General features: G+C 44.9%; 1 protein-coding gene across 2 annotated transcripts in view; it reads right to left on the reverse strand.

Moving 5' to 3' along the window:
- ADCY2 (adenylate cyclase 2) overlaps positions 1–24,306 on the reverse strand; it is a 1,840,236-nt gene that overhangs the window by 1,282,046 nt on the left and 533,884 nt on the right. For both annotated transcript variants that reach the window (XM_078687629.1, XM_078687630.1), the window contains exon 3: positions 13,576–13,687. In XM_078687629.1, coding sequence (XP_078543755.1) covers positions 13,576–13,687 — 112 coding nt within the window. The remainder of the gene's footprint in view (positions 1–13,575; positions 13,688–24,306) is intronic.

The raw sequence follows: 24,306 nt of genomic DNA on the forward strand, positions 1-24,306 counted from the left end.
GCCATAAGATGTTTTAAAATGAATAAAATATATTTACATACACATATACATTTGACTAAACGTACTCAACTGGTGTTTCTAAATACGCCTACCCCGTGTACCTGACCTAAGCCTAATACGTGGGCGGGAATAGAAAGTTACAGTTTAAGTTAAGTTTGTTTTTGCCAAGTGACTAACTAAGAATTCTCTATGAGGGGTTATTCAGTTCTGTACCTGGAAGTTAGGATGAATGAGGAATGGTATCTCTTCCTCTGCTCTCGATATTCCAGGCTGCCTGCGAGGGCTACCCGGAAGCGCCGGTGCTGGGTCTCTCGGCAGGAGAAAGCAGCTTCTCTCAGCGCGTCAGAAAGGCGGGGCTGCGCCAGCGGGGTCTGCTCTGCTCTCGGCTTCGGCAAGTATGGCTGCTCCGTCTCGTCACCACGCGTGTGTTTGCATAGGGCAAGATCGGTAATATTTATACCTTTAAGGTGCCGAGATTGACGTAAGGATGGACATAGATACGTCAATAAAGATGTCATACGATTTGCTCGTTAGCACATTCTTTTACAAAAGTTCTCGGTGAAATCAAAACAATGGCCGCAGGGTTTTGCCCAGGTTGTCATAGGTTTGATTTGTTATGAGAACTCCGTATGCCTTATCAGGGGCTGGAGGAATATCGCTTGTCTAATTAGATCGCAAGCGTTATGACCTAATCAGATAACACGTTCCTGTGCCGTAGTGTAACTGCGTCAGATAACGGTATCTGCATCATGGGGGTTTTCTGCCTCATGGGCTGACTGCTAGTTAACTTGTTGGTTTGTTTAACTAGAATAGGGTCAGGAATAGGGGGATCGATTCAGAACCGATAGGAATACATGACAAACAAAGGTTAGGGTTTTCACCTATTTAGGAGTTGTATTTGATGACGGTGGCACATGGGCTCCCCAATTATCAAATAAAGCAGCAGGCATAAGAAGATCAACATCTGCCATTTTGGGCTTTGCAAAGAGACTGGGAGGTAAACCGGGGGAGGCAATCATGTCTATCTACAAGGCAAAAAGTGTGGCCATTGCTAGGTATGGAGCTGCACTATGGGGCTATAAGGATACTACCCTCATACAGAGGGAGGAAAACAAATTTCTGCGAGCCCTCTTGGGTCTCCCTCATTCAACCGCCAGTTATGCTGTACACCTTGAGCTAGGCATGGGTTATATCTCAGACTATTTGAACATGGCACCTATCCTGCAATGGATAAGAACATGGATAAACCCTAACCTATCTTTGAACCATAAGATTATCAAGGATTGCATGTCCCTTGACAAAGTGGCAGAAATAAAATGGCTGTCCTATATTAAATCCATAGCTAGTTATCTTGGATGCCCAGAGATTTATTTTAACCCAGAAAGCTTAATTAAAGCTGACATCAATTGGGTAAAAACTAACTTTATAAAATCTAGGGAACTGGATCGTGAAGCAATAGAACTGTGTAAACCCACTGTAAGGGCTCATTTTTTGTTGATACTGACAATGTCTATCCAACCATACTTGACAACAGTCACCAAACCCTTCCATCGGTGGTTGCTCACCAAATTTCGTTTTAACCAATCGCACAGGTTACTGGGAATTTATAGGGAATGGAGTAAACCAGAGGAAGCTGCTCCCTGTAAATGTGACCACCACTCATACCAGGACACGATGCATTTGTGTTTTTCTGCCCATTTTATATGGAAGGAAGGAAAAAATGTATTATTCCATTGCTGAAAAATAGGGGTTTTATACAAGTAAAACCAGCTTTACTCTATTTACAGCTAATGGAATCTTCTGTTGTCATGTTTGGGGTAGCGAACTTTTTGGTAGCCTCTATCCGTAATAAGAAGATGAGGCAACTAGGGGAAGTATCTTTTGATTACAATGTAAATCTATGAATTGAAGTAATTCCAAGAATCAACTGAGTATATATATGAATGCGAACCTCTGGTTACTAAAATACTGTTTTATAGACAGTGTGTACATTTTTTAAGATAATTTGGAAATTTATGCATCTAACAATCTCTGTGAGTTATGTACATTTGACTTGTATATTATGTAAATAATTGTATTTAATATCGTACCCTTGATTTTAATCTGTTTGAATAGCATACTTTTATGATTTTAAATAATCGAATAAAGTAGTTTTTGACTTGACTTGACTTGAACACACCTTGTAGTGCAACCCTAGACCAAAGTGCAGGAATGCACCATATTCAAGCAATACCGTGCATTCTTTCTTTTTACCTACGCCGGCGCCCTTTTGGCAGCCTAGTTCCAGCCTGGGCACCCATGGTGCAAGGGTGCCTCTGTTGTAGGCATAACAGTTTTTGCGCAGGTAGTGACACAAAAACAATCCTACGAGACATTTTCCTCTTCCTATGTATGCTGGAGACTGCGGCACACATGGAAGGAGGAGAAAACAATGCGAAATAAATATATTTCTCCTCGTTGCACCCCACCCCGGGAGGCATAAGGATTTGATGCTTCCCCGGGATTACATCACTTTGTAAATCTGGGGCAGTGTCAAACAAATTCCATGGGTGTTGCGTGGGAAATCCCACCGCAACACCCAAGGAATGCCCACTGGATGCACAGTCAGGCAACACAAGGATTTCACTGCATCGCCATACTCATGATTTAAGAGGCCACTCAAAGCCAAGCAGGGTGGCTTTTTGTGGCTTCTTAAATCTTTATTAGAGCCCTGTACCATTTTCGTGGAAAAAGTGACACAGGGCTCTCATAAATAAGTCCCCTAGAATTTAGCACAATTTGCTCGAAGCCTGTGTTTGTAAAAACTACCCGCAGACACTATTTGCGTCCGATTTAACAATTATCATGGCATTAATTATAGGTATAGAAGGATTAGGTTGAAAGAACTAGACCTGGTAGTAGAGACTCGCACTCCGCACCAAGGGCCTTATTTATGAAAAGGGACGCATCGCTGCATGAAAACAGCGATGCGTCACTTTTCACTGCGCACTCCTTGCGACACCAATGATGCGTCATATTTAATGTATGACACATCATGTCGCAAGGAGTTACAGATACGTCAGTATTTCTGACGAATCTGTAAGCGCAAAAGTGACGCATTGCTGGAGTGTGTCACAAAAGTGACGCAACTCCAACAATGCGTCCTTTCACATGGGGAAAGCCCCATGTGAAAGGGCTTGCGTCAGTCTTACGCCTGCTGTGAGGCAGGCGCAAGATTTTGACGCAACAGCGTCCTAAAAGTGACGCTGTGAAATCTCATAGATTTCACTGCGTCACTATTAGGAGGCTTTTTGCGGGGGAACGCCCCCTCTGCATACATTATACCTGACGCAGGTATAATGTGGCGCAGGGGTTTAAAAAGTGACGCATCTACCTAGATGCGTCACTTTTTAAATATGGCGCAACAAGGCGCATGTTTTACGCCGCCGATGCGTCACAAAAAGTGACGCAGCAAGGCAAAACTGATGCAAGGCCTCATAAATGAGGCCCCAAGTTTGTTCATTTGTGTTAATGTGATGGATGGTAACTCCTGGGTTAAGTAGCAAAACTTCGCCTTTGTATTCTGTGACTTTTGAATACCATGGGGGATGTAGGTGCAGGTGTGTAGGTAGGGTGTCAGCCATATGTGCAGTATTAAGACAATAAGGAGTTTAAGGGGGGGGGGTCAATGTAAAGTGGATAAAAAGTTTAACGCACACTCTTGCTGACACATAGCCCTTGTTGTGCTTACATTTCTGTGTCCCTCTGCACAAAGCTCACAGTCTTAATTGTGAAAAACTGGGACGCTTGAAGATGTATTCCTTTATGCCAGTCTGCCCTATGCCTACCTCTGTAGATTGGTACACCCACAGACAAAGAGTTAGTAAAATGTGCAATTCCTGTTTTCTCTACTCCGACATATCCAAACAGAAATCTTTACAGATATGTCAGGGCACATGCAGTGTAGCTTTCAGCATATTTGCACTTGATAATGGTTATAAATATTATAAGGTATATTCCGCTCACAAAATCACCGCTATTTTAAATGATATAAAATTACATGAGTTATAATACATTTTTCCATATTCAATATATTATTCCATTATCAATGAGATGCCAAAATCAGCTAAACAAAAGCATGCCATCAGCCTCACGTTGCAGTTTTACGCATACGCTTCCGGTCAGCACTGTTTTGTTTGTTTTTCCTCTGTTGGAAACGTGCAGTTTCTTCGCTGAGTTCCTGTTGTCTAACTGCTGTGCAAATTGGCACTTATCTTTTGCTGTGAAAGCATGATGGGTGTTGACTATCAGCTGTGGGTCAGGACACATAGCTATTAAAATAGGACGAGTTTGGTGATTACACATAGCACTACTGAGAAGGCAAGGCAGAGGCCACAGGCAGAGGTCTTCAAGGGAAACCTCTCGGGGATACTGCCAGGAATTTCAACATTGATTAAAGAAAGAACGCTGAAAATAGCATCAAAGATGTTTGCTTTAACATGTTTGTTCATTTTGTTTTCACAGTTGCCCTTCCACTGTGATATGCATTTTTAAAAAAAATGTTTTTTTATTGATTTTTTCCCAACCTCAAACTTCTGGCATTTACAGCGCAGTAATGTAACGCTTTACACACCTTGGTCACAATCACATAAAAGTATCTGCAGACAATCCTGTTTATGCATTGATATGGCAACATATTCCACTATTTTATGTCTTTCTCTCATTGCCCTCTGCCTTGTATCTTTCTACAATCGAATATATTGTTATTGTCTGCTTATTTTCAACACAGGTCTCAGTGGTTGGACTGACATTCGCATCAATACATAAAAAGAAAAAAGAAGCCAGCTCTAATCCTACTACCCTCCCCACCCCTTGCCACTGGTGTGTCCATCATGCACATCAGTGCCAACTAGGAATGTCAGGAGCCCCCCTATGTTCCATAGGTTCAGGGTGTCTCCATTGGCACACCCAGTGCAGATTCTCCATCTGACTCCACCTCAGGAATCTGCAGTAAAACAACTAAGGCCTCCCACGCCTTCGCAGTCTCCTGAGCTCTAGCATTATTAGCTCTCTTAGCTTTCTGAAACCTAACTGTGCTCTCACTGGTTGCCCTTTCAAGTAATTCCGCCTTCCATCTTGTAATGTGGGCCCTTGCCTGGATTTGCAATGCGCCGTAAGATCCCTCTTGGCTAACAACTACCCAAGGTCCAAAAACGTACTCGTGACTTTTGATCTAGATGTTTGTGGAAACCAGTGCAATAAGCACATACCCATGTCCGGATCTATTTGTCGTTCTGTAATCTCACTGAGCATGCTAACCACCTCTTCCCAGTATGTTCCCAATTGCGGGCAACTCCACATCATGTGGTGCAACTCTGCCCCCACTAAGTTGCAACGCAGGCATTGGGCTGTATCCACTTTAAAATACCTGTTGATCTAATCCAGAGTTAAGTACGCCCTATGTAATATATAGAAGTGAATCAGTTGAAACCTGGTATTTGGTGTGCTCTTTCACGCTCTCTCAACTAATCGGGCGCACGTTGTCTCAGGAATCTCCTTACCAAGGTCTGCTTCCCATTTCCATTGTAAATGGCTCAAGGGCTTCGTCCCCTCACTCACCATTTGTCTATATAGACATGTAATTTCTTTGAGGGTTCCCACTGCCATCACCACATATTGGCACACCATAGACGTCTCCAGTTCAATCAACCCCCCTCCCCAATGATGTTGAATTGCTGACACGAGGGCTGAAAGTAATAAGAAATCTCCCGTGGGGAGGCCATACCTATCCTGCAGGGCCTGGTATGGTAAAAGGGCGCCATCTTTATACAAGTGTCCCAGTACTAGTACTCCTAACTCCTCCCACACAACCAGAGCAGTGTGGAAGGGCAGTACACACACCCAAGGGAATCTCCGGAGCGTATGGTCGGGCAATCCCACCTCTGTTGTGGCTCCGGTTCCAACACAGCCTAAGCGTCCGTTCTTCATGAGACAGCGACCGAAGATGCAGCCGCTGATGAAGTATAATAAAGGACAACACATGACGTGGAATCCACCCACCCGCCGGGCCATTCGGGCCCCTAAACACACTAGCCGTTGCTTGGGTAAGCCATTGCAGCTGGCTGGCAAATAATACAATTCGAAATCTGGGACTGCCCATCCTCCCTCCGCTCGCGGCTGCATCATTGTGACCAAAGCCACCCACCGTCTGCCAGTCCCCCACAGGAATCCACATACCAGTAATTTGAGCATTTTGAATAATGAGCTCGATATCCAGATCGGCGGCGTTCTGAAATAATACAGCAACCGGGGAAGTGGCACCATCTTCATAAGTGCCACCGACCCGATAATGGCAGAGTACTCCATAGCACTAGCCTACCCTTAATTCCTCTCATAGCTCTACCTATGTTACCCTCTAACAGGTCTTCTTGCTTATGATAAATATTAGTTCCAAGGTAACGCAAACAGTGAGGTTCCCATCGTATACCCTCCATCTAGGCTGGGCTCGTCATTGATGCATCTGTAGGAAATAGGCAGGTCATCGCCCAGTTCACCCTTAGTCTTGAAGCCGCACCAAATGTGTGCAATTAAGATGTTGCCCCCTTCAGTGCTTCCCTCGTATTGGCCAGTAAATCGTCTGCATAAAGCGATATATGCTGCATGTCCCTGCGCAATTCCAGACCCAGGTAGTGCCTCCCTGACCTAGCTTGTGCAGCCAACGGTTCGATGGCCAATGCAAATAACAAAGGAGAAAGTGGGCACCCCTGCCGTGTGCCCCGTCCAACCGAGCAGGAAGAGGAGACTATCGCTCTCGTCCACACTCGAGCCATCATCGACCTATAAAGGATCTCTGTTCATCCCATGAATGCCTCTCCCAGTCCTAGGACTCGCATAACCTGGAAAAAATACGGCCATTCCAGTCTATCAAAAGCCTTTTCAATGTCAACTGAAAGGACCCTTGCAGAAGGTACATGACTATGATCTTCCCCCAAAATGCGAAGCAAACGTCACTAATAGACGTATTCTGTGTGGGGATGAATCCCGCCTGGTCCCGGTGAATCAGCTGCACCATATACGGGAGGAGTGGGGTCGCAAGTATCCTACTCAGGATTTTATAATCTGTGGTTAACATTGATAACGGGTGATAGGCCGTCTTATCAGAAGGGTCCCTCCCAGGCTTCAGTAGCGGTATAATAATAGCTTCCTGAGTAGTTGCCGGTAACTTCCCCACCCTGCATGCCTCTTCAAATACCGCTAACAGCCGCGGTGCTAAACAGTCAACGTACACCGTATATAACTCAATGGGCAACCCACCTACCCCAGGTGCTTCGTTAAGCGCCATATGCTTAATTGCGCACCGTATTTCTCCTATCGTGATCTCTCTCCCTAGTAGGTCTGCTTGTTCATCATCCAGCCGGGGCAACATTAACTCTGACAAGAATTCCCCAATAGCTTCTCCGGCATCGTGCAATTTGCTGCGGTAGAGTTCAGCGTAATATTCCAGGAATGACCCATTGATCGCTTGTTGCGTATATATCACATCCCCTATCCGAGCCGTCAGATCCAATATAGATGAACCCCGGGGGTTTGGGTTAGCCAGCCACGCCAATAACGTGCCCGCCTTATCCCCTTCCCAATGCACCCTCACCAGATATGACCTGTGATCAAAGCAGCCCAACCTCTCTACCTGCGCGGCAACTGCCTCCCTAGCCTCTGAAACCTTCACTTGTGTATCTGGGTTCTCAGGGCGAGCTCTCTCAGCCATTCGCAAATGCTGTTCTACTGTCTCTATGTCGCTCAAGAGTGTCTTCCTCACCCCCACCATTTTAGTGATGTATAGGCCCTGCACTACCACCTTAAAGGCATCCCACTCCAGTTCCTCTGTCGATGCTGTGTTCTCGTTCTTGCTAAAATATTGAGTTATAGCCGCCCTAATTTCCTCGCGGAAGACAGAATCCTCTAGTGTCTCTGGCCGGAGGCCCCAGGTCGGTGCCAAGGCTCTCTCCCTGGCCCATTGTATCGTAACCAATAAAGGGTTATAATCTGACAATGTTCTGGTGAGATATTCACTGTGGCCCACTCTAGCATGGATGTCAGGGGCACATTGCATCGCATCAAGCCACACATGCAATTCGTGTAGTGCAGAAAAGTAAGAATTGTCCCACTCCTCCAGGTGGTGTGCGCGCCATGTATTCACCAACCCCCAACCATTTTGCCATTTGAGTCTAGCCTTGGACAATCTATGTATAGGGGCTTCAGGCATCGGGGGTTGGGAACCATCCATCTCGGGCTCCACTATAGAGTTGAAGTCCCCTCCCATCAATACTAAACCAGTCAAGTACGCGCGCTAATTTTCCTGAAAGGCTACTAAAAAAGAAAATCTGGTCCACATTAGGGGCGTAAATACTACATAGTGTCACATCCACGCCATTAAGGCGGCCTGTCACAATCACAAACCTCCCGTCTGGATCTAGCAATTGTTGGATCAGCTGGAAAGGGACTCCCGCTCTAATCCATGTCAGGGCCCCCCTCGCAAACGCTGAGTACGTCGTGTAATAAAGTTGCCCTCTCCAGCTGCGCTTCAATGCTAACCCCTCAGTTTGATGAATGTGAGTTTCCTGGAGAAAGGCTATATGAACCCCCCTCCGAACCAAATAAGCGTGCAGCTTATGATGTCGTATCATCATGGGAAGCCCTCGGACATTCCAGGTAATGCATTTCAAGTCAAGTAACGTCCCCATATTGAAGCCAAAATCTCTCAAACAACTGTGCCCAACGTTCAAACACACCGGTACCTCTGGCTACCCCACAAAAACAACACATAATTTCCCCAACATCCCCACCCCAGAACAGGCTCTACAAATCTAGAACCCACTCTAAGTGTTGCTCTGGCAACTACAGAGGAACCGCAACCACACAAAATTAGGGGAGGCGGCCTAGCCGTAGAGGACCGACCCACCAGTTCCACATCATCTCACAACGTATCCCCAGTGATAAGTAAGCCTCGACCTCTCTTGAGGCAATGTTTTATCGGGGAACCACGTATTTCCAGCCCCCATCCGACCTTACCGACCCTTCTAACCTTCATCCAATAGCCACCTACATGAGGGTGGAGAATCAGCAAAGAGCAATGCAAAGCAAAAAAACCCTCCCCCACATGCACTCATAATTAATCCTGCGACATTAAGCATCTGCCATCTCGTTTGCTGTCCCAGGTGTTACATGAGGTAATCAAACACTTCCTGTTTCTGACTCGTCAGATTCTGACCCCAAGGAGCCCTTTTCCAATTCTGTTGTCTCTGTGGGCTTTTGGGCAGCAGGACGACGGCCACGGACGCGCCGCGATTGGTGTGGCAGCCCCTCTGCTGGTGTGGTCATGCCGTGCCCCTCTTCACCCTTGCCTGTTCTGTACGATTCCAGCCACGTCCAGGCTTCTTCAGGACTGTCGTAAAAATACGTATTACCGTCCATGGCCACTCTTAGTCAGGCGGGACACAGCAGAGAATACTGGAGACCATCGTCTCGGAACTCCTTTTTAACCATAAAGAACGAGGCACGGTGGCACTGTACATCAAATGTATAATCCAGAAACAGTGTCACATTACAGTTGTTTACTTTGTAGGGACCTGAAGTTTGAGCCTCATGCAGCAGGAGATCCCTATCTTTATAGTGGAGTAATCTAGCCACCACTGGCCTTGGTGGCCTACCAGGGGCCAGCGGCTGAGCTGGCACTCTGTGCGCTCTTTCCAGGGTATAAAAAAAGAGTCAGACCTTCAGGAGCAACCTCTGTTCTAAGCCAATTTTCCAAGTAGTCCACCATTCTGGCCCCTTCCACTCCTTCCGGCAGCCCACCACGCGGACGTTGTTTCTTCGGTTCCTCCCTTCAGCGTCTTCTGCCCTCCGTTCCAAAGTTTGTAATCGAAGGTGTACATCCGTCATCTGAGCTTCCAGTGCTTTTTGGGAAAGTTCCAGAGTCCCCAGGGTCACTTCTGTCTACTTTACCCTGTCCGCCAGCTTAGCATGATCTGCTCAAAGAAGGCCCAGTCCCTGCGCGACATGCGCAATAGCCTGGTGGAGAGCATATCTAGTGTCAGTAATGGCTTTGAGAATTTGATCTACTTGTTGCTACTTTCCCAATTCTCATGCATGGCCGCTGTGACTCACTCCGAGTCCACCTACATCAGCCAATGCGCTGCTATGCCCTCTCCTCCTCCGCTGTGTTGCCTCCAGCAGCGTGCTCCAGTACGTGGTGTCAGAGGAACTATGGTCACCACTCACCTTCCGTGATGGCATCCGTCCACCATGAGACAAGCCGGGCAGCCGCACAGACAGCCCTCATCTCCACCAAGGAAGGCGTCAGCTCAGTTCCCCCAGGTAGGGCTGCCCGTGGTGCCCCACACCGATCTGCACTTCTCGTTCCCCCCGTCACTCGCCCCACTGCTTGGGCGTCTCCTCACGCCCTTCCACTGGTTAGAGGGCCACTCCTGAGCAAGGTCTCCACTCCATGGCAGCGCCCCCCAACTGTCTCTGTTGTTGAAAACCCTCCAGGATCCTCAACGAAAGCAGAGGTAAGTACGTAGCGCTCTACCGGCTGTCCGGCATGCTCCCAGTTGTGCTCGGTGGCACCCACCGTCGCATCGCCGGTTGCGGCTATCTCCACCCGCTCAAGTGGCCAAGACGTCAGACCATGTCCCAAAATGGCGGTCCACCTGCAAGTCCAGTGTTTTCCGCTGTGTTTCAGTTCCGAATCGGGGAGGCAAGACCCCGCCCACTCCCGTGCAGATCACCGCTGCGCAGTGTGGTCACCTCTGGTATTTCCACAACCGTTGTGTAGCGATACGTCATCACTCCACCAGTCCCCTCCTCGTCAGTGCGGCGGCCGCCATCTCTGATACTGAAGGTGCCCCCAGGCTATCAGTGCGGCGGGGGGGTCTCATTAATGCTGTGGGTAGGCTGCTTCCTCCGTACTCCTCCACACCCTCACGAGCTCCAGGGTTCGTCTGCCAGTGCTGCGCTCAGTCCCTCAGACCCGCCATCAGCGCCATCTAGATCGCTCCTTGGACGATCGCACCGCTTCTTCACCCGTTATTGAGGGTGCCCAGCCTTACGATCACCATCAGCGGGTGCTCTCATCCCCTACAAGCACCGTCGTTGGCGCTCAGAGGATCGATTCCTGGTCCCAAAACAGGATAATAATCGGGGCCAGCGTGGAGCTTCAGGCTCATGCGTCTTCCCTCATCGATTCCATGGCCACGCCCCCTTCCACTGTGCTATGCATGCATGACCCAATCAAAAAGGAAGCTTTATTTTATGGCAGGAATGAGACACTACTAGTATGAAGGTTAAATAGGCCCTGCAGACTGTTGTATTTATGCGGTATATTTACAAGGGGATAGCACCACTAGAACGTGACTTTTAGCAACGTTCCAGCAGAGCTATGCTATTCTCCATATTTACAAAGCGGTGTTAGGCCAATTTTTGTGGCTTAATGCTGTCTTGTAAATAGGACCCCTTTACACTCATCACTTAGCATGAAAGGGATGTGCAATGGGTGTTGCTGTGGACATTTCACTGCAACACCCATTGCTTTTTGACACTGTCCAAGTTTTACAAGGATGTGTAAATCTGAGGCAGCACCAAAAACTAAGAGCAGGCGTTAGACTGGCTAAGCGGGGAGAATTGGTTTTATTTCTCCTCATTTTTGTTTTTTCAATGGGTGCTGCATTCTGAAACACACGTTGAAAGAGCCCAGCCCATTAATGTTTGTTTATATGCAGGAAGGTGTCCCTTCTTGCAGGAAACAACCTTTACAGCTCAGTCATCACATCGCACTACGTTTACAACCCAGTAATTACATCGCAACATCTTTACAACGCATGTCACTACAACACAGCCATTACATTGCATGTCACTACAACGCATGACACTACAACCCCTGCACTATGGTGCAACGGTGTCTGTGTTGGCTCTAGGCAACTAATTTTAGCCCCAGTGCGAAGGAAAACACAGTGGTGCACCGTATTGTTGTAAATGCGGCGCATACCTTTGTTTTGCAGATGTCAGAGTGTGGCACTGCAAATTTAGAGCAGCTCCTCGCTCCAACTTTCCATTGTAAATATGCCCCTAAATCACAGGTACTCATAGTACGGCCCGCGGGCCGCCAGCGGCCCGGCACGCCTTCCTTGGGGGCCCACGGACCTTGCAGACATTGTACTTGTGTTTTTTTTGTGTGTGTGTTTTTTCAAGAGTGTCAGCAAACACTGCTGCAGGGGCGCTAAGAAGAGGTCAAATACAACAAAGCCTCATCAACAAGAACAATGGTCTTTTAAAGACCTGTGAAGTGCTCGGGTGCGGTTGTGTGTGTGCCCGGGAGCTGCCTCAGCCCGGGCTGACACACACGCAGGGTGAGGGGACAAAGGGTGACAGAGTGAGGGACAGGGAGGGAGAGGGGAGGAGGAAGAGGGCGGGAGGGAGGGAGACAGAGGGACAGGGGCAAACTTCTTTCTTTAACCCCATGCGCGCTGCGGGTTTTCCCGCTGTGCGCTGACTTTCGCGAAAAGCCGCGGTTCATGACGAGCTCAGCTCGTCATGAGCGTACGACAGGCGTAACTCATGACGAGCTGAGCTCGTCATGAGCGTGGAAGGGGTTAAAACGGTGAAACCTCTACTGTGTGATTCGTTGTTTATATATTTTAAATCTTGATAAACAAATGACAAGCTGCAAATATGTTTAGAGGCAATACAAGTATGCAGGGATTAGGAAATTCACCGAACTTTAGAATTTACTTTCAGGGGGAAATGTCTTACAATGTCTTGCTGGGCTTAATCCTGGTTCATTGACTTCACCAGGTCTGGTTTATAGAAACAAAACGGGAGAATTTGGAATCGCCACATTTACACGGTAAAGCATTAAATAGAGCGGAGGGAGTGTGACAATTGTGTGAATTCCCCAATCATTTTCCCCATCTGATCCCGTAGACTGTGCATGTCACCCCACATACCATTTATAGTAACATTTCTTGGTCCCTTCTGGATATTCAACTCTCACACTGCTCTTGTTTGTAACTGTGACAAGCAACACCACTAAACCCCTGGAAGAACAATGCAGTGTCTTTTGGCAGGTCGGACAGGTCCAAAATAGAGTTCACATGTGCACTTTGTAATATATTTCAGTAGCTTCAATGTTGTAAATAAATATCATTCTTTATTGTGTCGTTATATTGTTGTCTATAGTTGATTTTTCTAGATGGTAATTGGTAAACAATATGGCGTGGATGCACCAAACGACTTACATATTGATTGTGAAGAAATCACAAAAATAATTAGCTTATGGATGATTGCAGAATCGTGTTCTACTTGCAGCACCCTAACAACGGCTTCAAAAGAGCTGGTTTATAATGTGGTGAATGTAAACGTCGTCAAGGTCATCTCTAGGGGAAAAGAGTCCAATATTTAGCTACATTATACGGCTATCAAACCACAGAACTCATACAAGTGCAGGATTGTGCTAAAGAGTAATATATTTCAACAAGTGTCTGTGATCTAATGTTTAAGTATGAACATGCATTAGAAGGAAAATGCTCTTGAGTTCCTTACCTTGGCGATCTGATCAAATTTGCCAAACAATTCATTGAGCATGTGGACGAGTTCACCTGGAGAGCAGTCACTCGCCAGACGTGTGAATCCAACAATATCAGCGTATAAAATGCTAGGGATAGAATAGGCAAAATAAAATATCAGTGTGATGTTAGGATTCGAGTTTAAACAGTCAGGTAGTATGTGTGATAAAAGAAAGAATTCTCATCACTGCTTTCCATTCATAAATAAATGCCTATATATCACTTTATATAAAATTATTCTAAGAATGTGTTTGCAGTAAGTGTATATTCATAGTACAAAACCCAAGCCCAATTCTTGAATCACACTGATTGTTTGACTTACACTGTGTTCTAAATCAATCTTGTCTCCAAATGCCTGAGGCCACACAGAAGTTGAATAGTGTGTGAATCAAACTAATGTTAATTTTAGAAACAGTGCAAGTCACTTTGCTATTTAAATTATGCCACTTTCGATTAAGTAAAACCTCTAATAAACAACAATTCTTTAACTGATAAATATTGTTAGAACCATCATTTGTCTCTGAAATGAAGTACACAATTGACTGGGAATACATGATTGTACCAAATATCCCCAAATGTGCCAAGTAATGCCTTTACAACATAACCAGTGATGGAGCAGGGGTTTGAGAAAATAAAACTTGCTCGGATTGAACCCTCAGTAACATTTCATTTACAGTGTGCTGTGAAAAATATTATTAAAAACGCTATATTAAGGGAAAATGCTTTTGTGCATGCATGTACTAATACATGAAAACTAGGCCGCAAGATCTTTGATAAAAAAGACTAATGCTGCTTATGTGCATGTGAATAATAATTGCTAAGAATAATACAGGATGTGCATGGGTTAGTGTAACGTTGGCATGGTGTGCAATTGAAAATGACATTTCATGAAAATAATAAATCTTTGTGTTTGTTTTCTGTAGAAAAGCAAACATGGGCCTACACTTCTGCATGCCAGTTTTGGGTTAATATTTGCAAGAGAAATTAAATGAATAAAGTGGACTTTAAATGGAAAGAGAGAACTCAAAGGCATGAAAAATGACCTTCACGGTGGGCTGACTGACTGCCAAGCTTTGGAAAACAAAATACAATATCAGTGGAAGCGAACACCTTCCTTCATGAGATGGCAGAAGCAAACAATGGAAGCGCAGATATTTGCAACATGTAGAGAACTGCAGGAAATATTTACTATGGTTGTGTTCAAAGTTACTCTGACGTAATGCTGAATGTTTAAGACAAAGGGACATTGAATGAACAGGTCATGATGAGAGTGGTGTGACAGTACACCCCCGTTCATAGCCAATGAGAGTCAGAGTTTGTTCTCATATTGAAACATATGTGGGTTGGACGATTAAGTTTTAGGGTATAATTGAAAGTCCCCGGGGGTGGGGGGGTCGGGGTTTGGGTCAGCTGGTGTTAGCTAGCGGGAGATCATCACTGTCAGCGGTTTGCTGTTTCCAGATAGAGGCCTACCTGTTTCCTGATTTAAACTTTGACACTCAACTCTTCTTGGGTGGCCTTGCTGCCCTTCTTGGCCAGAGGGTAGTTTGCCCTGATTCTTGGGTTAGTGTAGATAATATTCTAACATTTGCATAATCATTTGCAAATGTATTTTATCTCTGAAACATTTCTCTCTTTGCCTATCCACTCCTTCAATGCATTTGTTTATTTGATATGAGTTTATTCCTCCCCATTGCAAATATAATTTCACATAATTTCCGATAAAACATTATAAATTATACCCAGAGTCTGTTATTATTAGTAGTATAAATAAGTACATAATTATCACTATCAACTTTTCAATTATAGATCTGTCGCCACAAATATATAGAGAAAAATGCAGGTTCTGTAGTGTACTTTGATGGGTTAGGTATAAACTTGGATCACACTGAACCCCAGGATGAAGGGATTATTTAGGTAGTGTAAATGGGCCTATGATTAATAAAAATTATTGATCCCTGATCGCTAGATCACCAGTTTCCTGAGTTTCTAACAAACATTTTAAAGTTATCTTTAAGACAAGCAACACAGACATTATTAAATCTAATGACCTCTTTTATTCTCAAAATACATAATTCTCTTTTTGGGAAATCTAATGTTGAAACCTCGTTGGTATTTCATCTGAACTAAACAGCCTAAGCATCTTCCATTGGATTTTAAATTTTAGCGAATGTACGAATCCTGTCCATATTTGTCACACAAATTATTATCAGTAACCATAATTAGAATGTAGAAAGCTAGAAATTATTGGTGCTTTTTTGTAAAGCGAATGTAAAAATGTCATTAGTCAAGCCCATTTAGACTTACCTAATAATGAACACATATTATTAAAGACAATTTCGCAGGGAATTCAGTTTTCAGAAGTAGTGAGCTAAAGGAAAATTTGCCAGTTTTTTAAAGTTACATTCAGTTCCATTCAAATCTAGCAATATTTTCTTGGGTGTATATGAATAAAAGAGCAAACATTTTCAAACAAAATATGCATTTAACGGAAATTCAAGGTCCTGCGTCTCTTGTGCGAGCTTTTTTTCTCTGTACCTTGCCATGTGCATTATAAGAACGAAATGTTTACAATTAAGGCACATAATCTAGCACCTTTACAAAGTAAGGGTTTGTAATTAGCAGTATTCCTGGAGCCTTATTTACACTTTGATCACCCTGGTATGTTTTTTGCAGGTGATTCAGTATCTTCGTACAGTTCTCCATTAGTATGATTCATAGAAAGTGACAAAAGAACAGTCCAGGGTCAGCCTTTTTAAGATCATCTGCGTAAGTGTACTGCTCAACAATCCTTGAACTACTTCCTCTAAAATGTCTAAATGTGAGGGAATATATACTCTGTGTGAACCAGTTTCAGATCTATAACTTCCATGCAAACAAGCCAGGATCATTTTAGTAGGGGTGTACATTTGTCTTTTCTTGTTACATACCTAAGCAGCTTCACCTCTTTCCTCCTCTATTGGTCTTTGGTCTTCCTGCTCTAAGGATGGGAGTTTAGGAAGGTCAAGGATGTGAGGAGAGGTTTATCATTTACAATGAGCAGGATGACTATATTTGAGGGTTTGCAGAATGAGAGCAAGGAGCAGCATCCATTTTAGAGTACTTTATGTTTATACAGGCCTGAAAACACAGGAGGGTAAGGCTCAATAGTCTATCATGAAAGCCGCTTTAACACTTCTAAATCTGAACACAAAATTGCATCAGGGTGTCTCCCAATTCCATATCAATTGCCCATTTGCACTTATTGTCAGTATCTTATTTGTGTGGCTCAGATTTTAGGAGTATAAGTAACCTTTAAATGTGTCTCTCGCAATCATTCACATTGTTGTGTGGCCTTGCAATTCTCTCCCTAAAAGTTTCAAAGTCATAACTCAATTAGGTGAAATATGGCTTCATCAAGGTACCCTTTTAAAGCAAAGAATGATCAGTGAGCCCCCTTTTTCTGGTATGCTATAAATCTTTCAGCTGCATAGCAGACTCTTTGCTAATTGCTAATATTTCTTTTTCTTTTATGAATGGCAAAAGAAAAAAGATTTTCTTAAGTGACCTCTTAGCCGGTACCCCTCTGTTCAGCTACCCCATTATGGGAAAGATCAATCATATGAAAAAGTTATTTAAAGGTATATGACCTGCTGAAATGCCCATCCACCAAACCGTAAACTAAATACTAGTAGTCAGTGAAACATAGCTTTCAACTACAGGGTTTTGGGAAGGGAAATCTCTGTTCAATATCCTTAATTCTAAAAATGGACTAAACAAAGCAAATGAGAATGTCTTTAAATAAGTAAGTGGGCCTGATTATGAATTTCTTTCCAGGCCATTCCAGCTGAAAGCATGGCAGCTGAGCGTTGGGGGCTTCGTTATGAGTTTGCCGTCCCATGGACCACCGTATCGGCATTGCTAGTATCAGTGGTGGTGGTCTGAGCGTGGAGACCTTGGCAGTCCGACTGTCATATTACGAGTTGGGCGGATTGGCTTTGGGAAAACTGTCGCTGGACTGCTGAGGCAGCCAGCAGACCGCCAACTGCAGCGGTCGTAATTGGGGAAAGGCAGCCGCCATTGGGTGGTACTGAGAGCTGCACCGCCATGCGTAATAAGAGTTGCCTAATCCAGGAGTGGACTGCAGCAGTCCTTCCACTTGCCTCAAGGTGGTAGTGACGAAGGATTTGGGGCCGTACTCATCCCTTTCTTCTTCTTCTTCCAGGAAGAGTCTGATGAGGATCCCTGTCTCCAGATCCCCCCTTCACAGCAGGATCTTCACCCCGAGGATTATGACCCTATGTGCGGTGATATGCAAGTGAATCTTATTCGAACCATATACCTATTGCCAGGACTGTCCACATATGGGCTGTACCTCACTAATAGATATATTTTTTTTTTCCACAAATATCATTAATATGTGTTCATCCGGCACATATGAGGTTGAAATGCACACACAGGCATTGATATGTTTTGGAAAAAGCACTCATCAATGCCGCAAGATACCCACCTCCCCACTGCCGGCCCCGTGGGCAATTCGAAATATGGCTGTGTGCTGCTGGCGGGGATGGACGAGGTTTCATGACAGTCCAACCACCAAGCTTGCAATAAGTCCCTGGGTATTTTTAGATTGACAATGCAGCTTTGTGCGATGGATAGTAAATAGCAGCAGCTGCTTTCAGTCAGTCTTCCGTCAGTCTGTATCATTCTAGTGCCAGTGCAAGACCTTACTGAATATGGGCATTTCAGTTAAGCTGTTTATTGCAAGAGATAAGCACCATAAGTAAATAAGTCCCACCCTACCCCATCCACTAATAAAGATATAGGAGCTTATTTACGAGAGCCCTGCATCACTTTTGCACCACACACAGTGGCTCTCCTAAAGATGTATGAAGCTACGCAAAGCCTCCTGCGTGGCTTTGAGTGGCCTCATAAATCATGAATAAGGCGATGCAGGGCAAATCACTGTGTAGCCTTACTTTGCTCCAGGGAAGTGCTGCAGTGGGTTTTGCCACGCAACACCCATGGAATTTTATGTTGCCCCAGATTTACAAAGTTTTGTAAACCTCTGCAAATGTCAAATCCATACACCGCCCAAGGTGAGGCGTAACGAGGAGAAATATGTTTATTTCTTCTAATTTCTTCCTCTTTCCATGTGTGCTGCATGCTACAGCACACATAGAGAGAGAAAAACGCCTTGTAGGAAGGTGTCCCTCCCTGCACAAAACCAATCCTGCCTGCAATGGAGGCACCCTTGCACCATGGCGCAAGGGTGCCTACGCTAGCACTAGGCTGCTGAAACTGTGCCAACGCAGACAGAAAGGACAGAAATACACTAAACTGCTTAAGTACAGTGCATTCCTCTCCTTTCACTTTGGCATGGGGCAGCGCAGCAATGTGCCTTGCTGCGCTGTCCTACTCCAAAATGTCATAAATGAGGCCCATAATTCATCCACAATTGTTAGGTTACATTCTCACTTTGTTTTAGAATAAGCTAATCCAGATGTATTCAAGTATTTTAGTAATATAGCTTGAATTTATCAGTATATAAAGAAAGGTGTTCTACATCTTGATACCAGTTTCAACATAGGGGGTTAAAAATATAAATACCAACATTGTGATAGAAATGCTTGTGATTAAGGTTGTATAACATTTTTCCCCTCTAAAAAAACGGATACCATTACTTTGGATTTCGTACTTTGGATTAGCTTAATTGTAGTGGTATTTATAATGAATTAAGATTTCTCTCTTTATTTATTCATGTTTTATTTTAACTTTCTTTTAAATTGTGGTCCTTAACAATTTTAATAATTGTTTATGTATATTTGTTTAAGTATTGACCCTATCCTCTAAAAAGCCTTTAGCCCTATCCCAGCAATGTTAAAACACTCTGTCTGTCTGTCTGTCTATCTATCTATCTATCTATCTATCTATCTATCTATCTATCTATCTATCTATCTATCTATCTATCTAATCAATGATGCCATTTGAGATAGCATCAATTAAGTAATTTACTACGTCATGAGAGATATACGTGTGAGGTCATGAGCAACGCATGGCCTGGGCGCAAGTTATAGTTAGCTCAATAAATTATAACTGGTGAATTTAAGTGGATTTTATAAGTTACCAGGTTTCCAGTTTAGGCCAAACTGAAATGTGCTCATGTGTTTATTCATAAGCATTCTTTAAGCTTGATAGGTTATAAACCAAAATCTGTGTTACAATTTCTGAGATGCATATGGAGGATGAGCCAGATACATCCTTTAGAAGATCCCACATGAAAAATCACAGCGAGTGGCTTGCAAAAAATATGATACAACATCTTTCTAATTAAAAACAGCGTCTTTATTAAATGCTTACATTTCATTTGATAATAAATCTTAGCACTGAAAAATGAGGATGCCAGACCTTGACACCATAAGAAATAGACAGAAGACTGCAATTGCCCTTAAAACCTTATAAACAGCTGTGCCATTATATTGAAGACGTTGCATCCGATTGTAGCTCCAAAGGCAATTTGTCAGAGTGAAACATTGCTCTAGAAACCTGAAAAGACTAAAATATCACCAGGTTCTGAAACCATATCATATTAATAGAGTATGTGGTGTACCACAAATATACTTTCCGACCATCGGTATCTAGAGAAAGTGTCTGAATCAGTCAGGGAGACCTTACGTGTGTGGAGGTGTGGAGGTGTTGAGAAGAGTTACACACACTTTGATAGTGGGCCTTTTGGGAGGCTATAGACAACATGTGAGTATCATTCCCTGCAATGCCAGTTCAGAGTGAGTCCTACCAGTTTTGCACCAATGAGCAGTGCTTTAAGTGGCGGGAGATGGTGAATAAACTATAAATAAGGTAAGGCCAAAGAAGTGTGACTAAGAATCCTTTCCGAGAGGCATGGCTAAAATACATGACCCAGAATCCTGTGCTCCACACAGCGGAACACCTAGTCAGTGTTTGTGTGCCTTTCTGCGTTTTCCGTTTCCAGACATATAGCAAAAATGGACCTATGCCTAAAACAAGTCAGCCATTTAGGCTTTGCTATGGCTTTTTACCTGTATCAAAACAATGAATAACAATTCTTTTGTTGTGAAAAATGTCTGCCTTTCACACCAATTTCCTTTGCAGTCTGTCACTTTATTAGACATTTACTTCCTTTTTCTCCCACATTTTTCTGAAATCTTCCATATGCATATGTCACACATTGGGGCCCATTAGGATGTAGGGCGGATCACCACCGCCCACATGGTTCTGGCAATCGGCTCTACATCCTACCCCGCCCGCCACCCATTTCTCCCCGCCATATTAATATGGCAGACGAGACCCCGGCGGACGGAAAGACACCGCCATCCATATTAGTATGCAAGCGGAGAGCAGCCGTTCCGTGGCGGCGTTGCCGCCATGGAAAGGCATGCGGAGTTCACAATTGCGGGCCCGTTGTGGCCCCCCAGGAAGTTGGGGGGTGCACATGGGTGGTACCTATGATACCCCCCTGCATTTCCATGCACAATGCGGCAGGCACCGAGTGGTGCCTGCCACTTTGTGTATGCAAATGCACACCATGGGGCAGATTTATGATGGTAATGCGCCACGTTTACGTCACGCAACTGCGGCGTAAACGTGGCGCATCCCTACGACCCATTTACAACGTGACGCATCTAGGCAGATGCGTCACGTTGTAAAGCCCTGCGCCACTTGTGGGCGTTCCGGCCCAGGGTGGGCGTTCCGGGGCAGGTGCGCCTCGCAAAAGTGGCTGAGTGAAATCTATAAGATTTCACTCAGTGACTTTCAGGCCAATGCTGCGTCAAAACCCTGCGCCTGCTTGAAGCAGGCGTAGGTTTTGATGCAGTATTGGTCAGATAGGGCACCCCCGAGCCTTGCTGGAGCTGCGTCGCGCTTGCGACGCAACTCCAGCAATGCGCCACCTTTACGGCACAGATGCGTCACGCATCTGTGCCGTTTTTGCCCCATGGTGCGCCGCATTGTATATGCGGCGCACCATGGGTGGCGGAGCAGCAGCGCAATATAACTGGCGCATCCCTGGGGATGCGCCAGTCATCATAAATCTGCCCCCATGCATTTTTACCATTGCGATGGGTGCTGCTGAAAGCACCGCCCGCCGCAATGTTAAAAATGCATAATACGCCCGTCAGTGTGGCGGTCGCATCCTAATCTCCCCATGGGACCGCCACATCCTAATCTCCCCATGGGACCGCCGCACATAAGTCCACCCACCATCCTAATGATGCCCATTGTCCCTTTCATCTTAGCACAGTTTTTTTCACTCTTTCCAGCACAACTGTCATCTTCTCTACTTCAACGTCCACCACATGCACATCACCGTCGGGTGGTGCTGCAAGTCTTGCAATTTGATTTCCCTTGGCAATATCTTATTTTGAAAGTTTTTTAACTCCTCTACTCATATCCACCAGGTACAATTTGCATATGTATGACCAGCTGTCTCTGTGGTCTGCAGAGAGGCCAAACATTGGAGGTGCATTTAGTCTGAATGCCTTTAGGACCCACTGACCGGCTCGGTAAGAAAATGCGACTGCATTTTGCCTCAACTCCAGAGCTCTCAGTCATACCCCACCATAATCAAATACCCACAATTTCTACTCAAAAAGACATTTCGATGGGGTGACAGGAGTCATGCAGCACTGTATGAACCACAGTTGTCCCTATGGTGGGTCACAACATAATGAACAAAAAATGCACAGTGCAGTGTTATAAAGAAGCAAAAGTGCATGGATTTACTAAACTAAAATGTGTGTCAATCCTCAGCTAAATATTACACTCATCATAGACCTTTATGCATGTGCGTTAGTAAACGTGTATGGTAGCGAAGTAGTATAGTGCATCCACTGCAGATATCTACAGCTTGCAGGCCACAGGCTTGAAGACTACTAGTATTAAGTTCTCTTTTAAAATGCAATACAGCTTGAAAACTTCTTTTTGTAAAAGTATTCTCTCCCCCTTAGACAATCCTGAACAATGCGTAGGATAAAGTATAATTGACAAAGGGCCGTGATAGGTTTAACACTGTAGATGTAATTATCTGTGTGGTGTGTATTTCCAAAAACCATGCTTTTATTACTCTATGTACAGTGATTTTAAAATCATACATACTAAGATATATTATTGCTGCTACATTTATAAAGGAAATCTTTGTAAATGAAACAAATGGAGGACTTTATTTTACATAGAAGGGAAGCCTGCATGGGCCAAGAAGAGGTAGGCGAGGGTTTCACTCCTGCTCAAGAAGTGGTGTAGCAGTGACTTGTAGCAATGATATTAATATATGTGCGATGTCCTGCGCAAATCATCTTCTTTGCCAAAAAATGCAATGCACCATCAATGCTGGGAGTGACACGCAGCTCAGGTTTATGCACATCTTTGGAAATACCAGGTGCTGTATTACAGAAAATGCCCAAGGGGTGCAGCGGACATGTGTGTCCAATTTGTGCGCCCCTGGGCACATTGGTATTACAGAAGGGGTTGCAGATGCTTGAGCGGTCCTTTCTGTGACACTGATAGCACTGGTGCACATGTAATACCAGAGATATCTCAGGAGGGCGTTCCCTCATTTGCATGGGGTGTGGCCCTGTATAAACGAGGGAATCACGTGTTCTCTTCACCTCTGCCATATTATGGATGTGAAAGACACACAAATGATGGATGGAATGTGGAATAAATGAAACATTCCCCCCGCCCAGTCAAGAGATCTGGGTTAAATCCATTGTTCATTTCCCACAATGCCACCACAGTTTAGACCCAGTCATTTGCAAATCAATCTTGACCCTGCTCTTACTGGCAGCAGTCCAGCCGAACTGCCAAGCCAGGTCCTCCCTAGACCAGAAACAAGCATTGTCAGACTTTTTTTGGGGTATCACCCCTCATCAACCAGGCTAGCTTCAATCCAGTGGCACAGTGAGGCTGGGACCCATGTCTAGGCAAACCTGGCACAATAAGGGTGAGAAAGCAAAAGACACACAAATGATGCATGGAATGCGGAACAAATCAAACATTTACCGCAGTCAAGAGATCTGGGTTACATTCATCGTTCTTTTGCTCCACATACCATCCCACGCCCCAGTTTAGACCCAGAAAAATGCTAATCAGTCTTGACCCCATCCTCATGAGAACAGTCCAGCCCAATCTGCCAAGCTAGGTACTCCCTGGACCAGAATCAAGCATTCTGGTACCGGTTTTCGGGGTATCACCCCTCATCCGCCAGGCTAGCTTGAATCCAGTAGCACAGGGAGCCCAGGACTCACATCTGGGCATTCCCAGTGCACTTAGAGCAAGAAAGCACAAGACACACTTGGATGCATGGGCAAATGCAAAAAAGCTGTCTTGTGGTGCACTGAAAGTGTGCAACAGCATGGTGGCACACTGTGAGTGCATGACAGAAGGCAGCACTCTCAATGGATGAAAGGGGCTCCCATGACCCCTCAGACATCCCAATGCAGGAGAGTGGAGTCACTCACTGCACCTGCCTATACGGGGATCTCTAATCCCACTTGAAAGTGAAGGTGGGTTGCTGCCTGCACTGTGAAATATGGAGCAGCTTTGAAGCAGCCTGTCCATATTTCACTTGAATGCTCTGCCCCAGGGCAGCACAAGTTTGTGGCTGCCCTGAAGGGATCCCATTCAACATGCTTGTGCACAGTGCACCTGTTTGAAGGTGTGCCACATCGGAAACAGGAGGAAATGCACCCTTATC

The sequence above is a fragment of the Lissotriton helveticus genome, chromosome 4_1 (assembly GCF_964261635.1).
Source record: "Lissotriton helveticus chromosome 4_1, aLisHel1.1, whole genome shotgun sequence".
Lineage (NCBI taxonomy): Eukaryota > Metazoa > Chordata > Amphibia > Caudata > Salamandridae > Lissotriton > Lissotriton helveticus.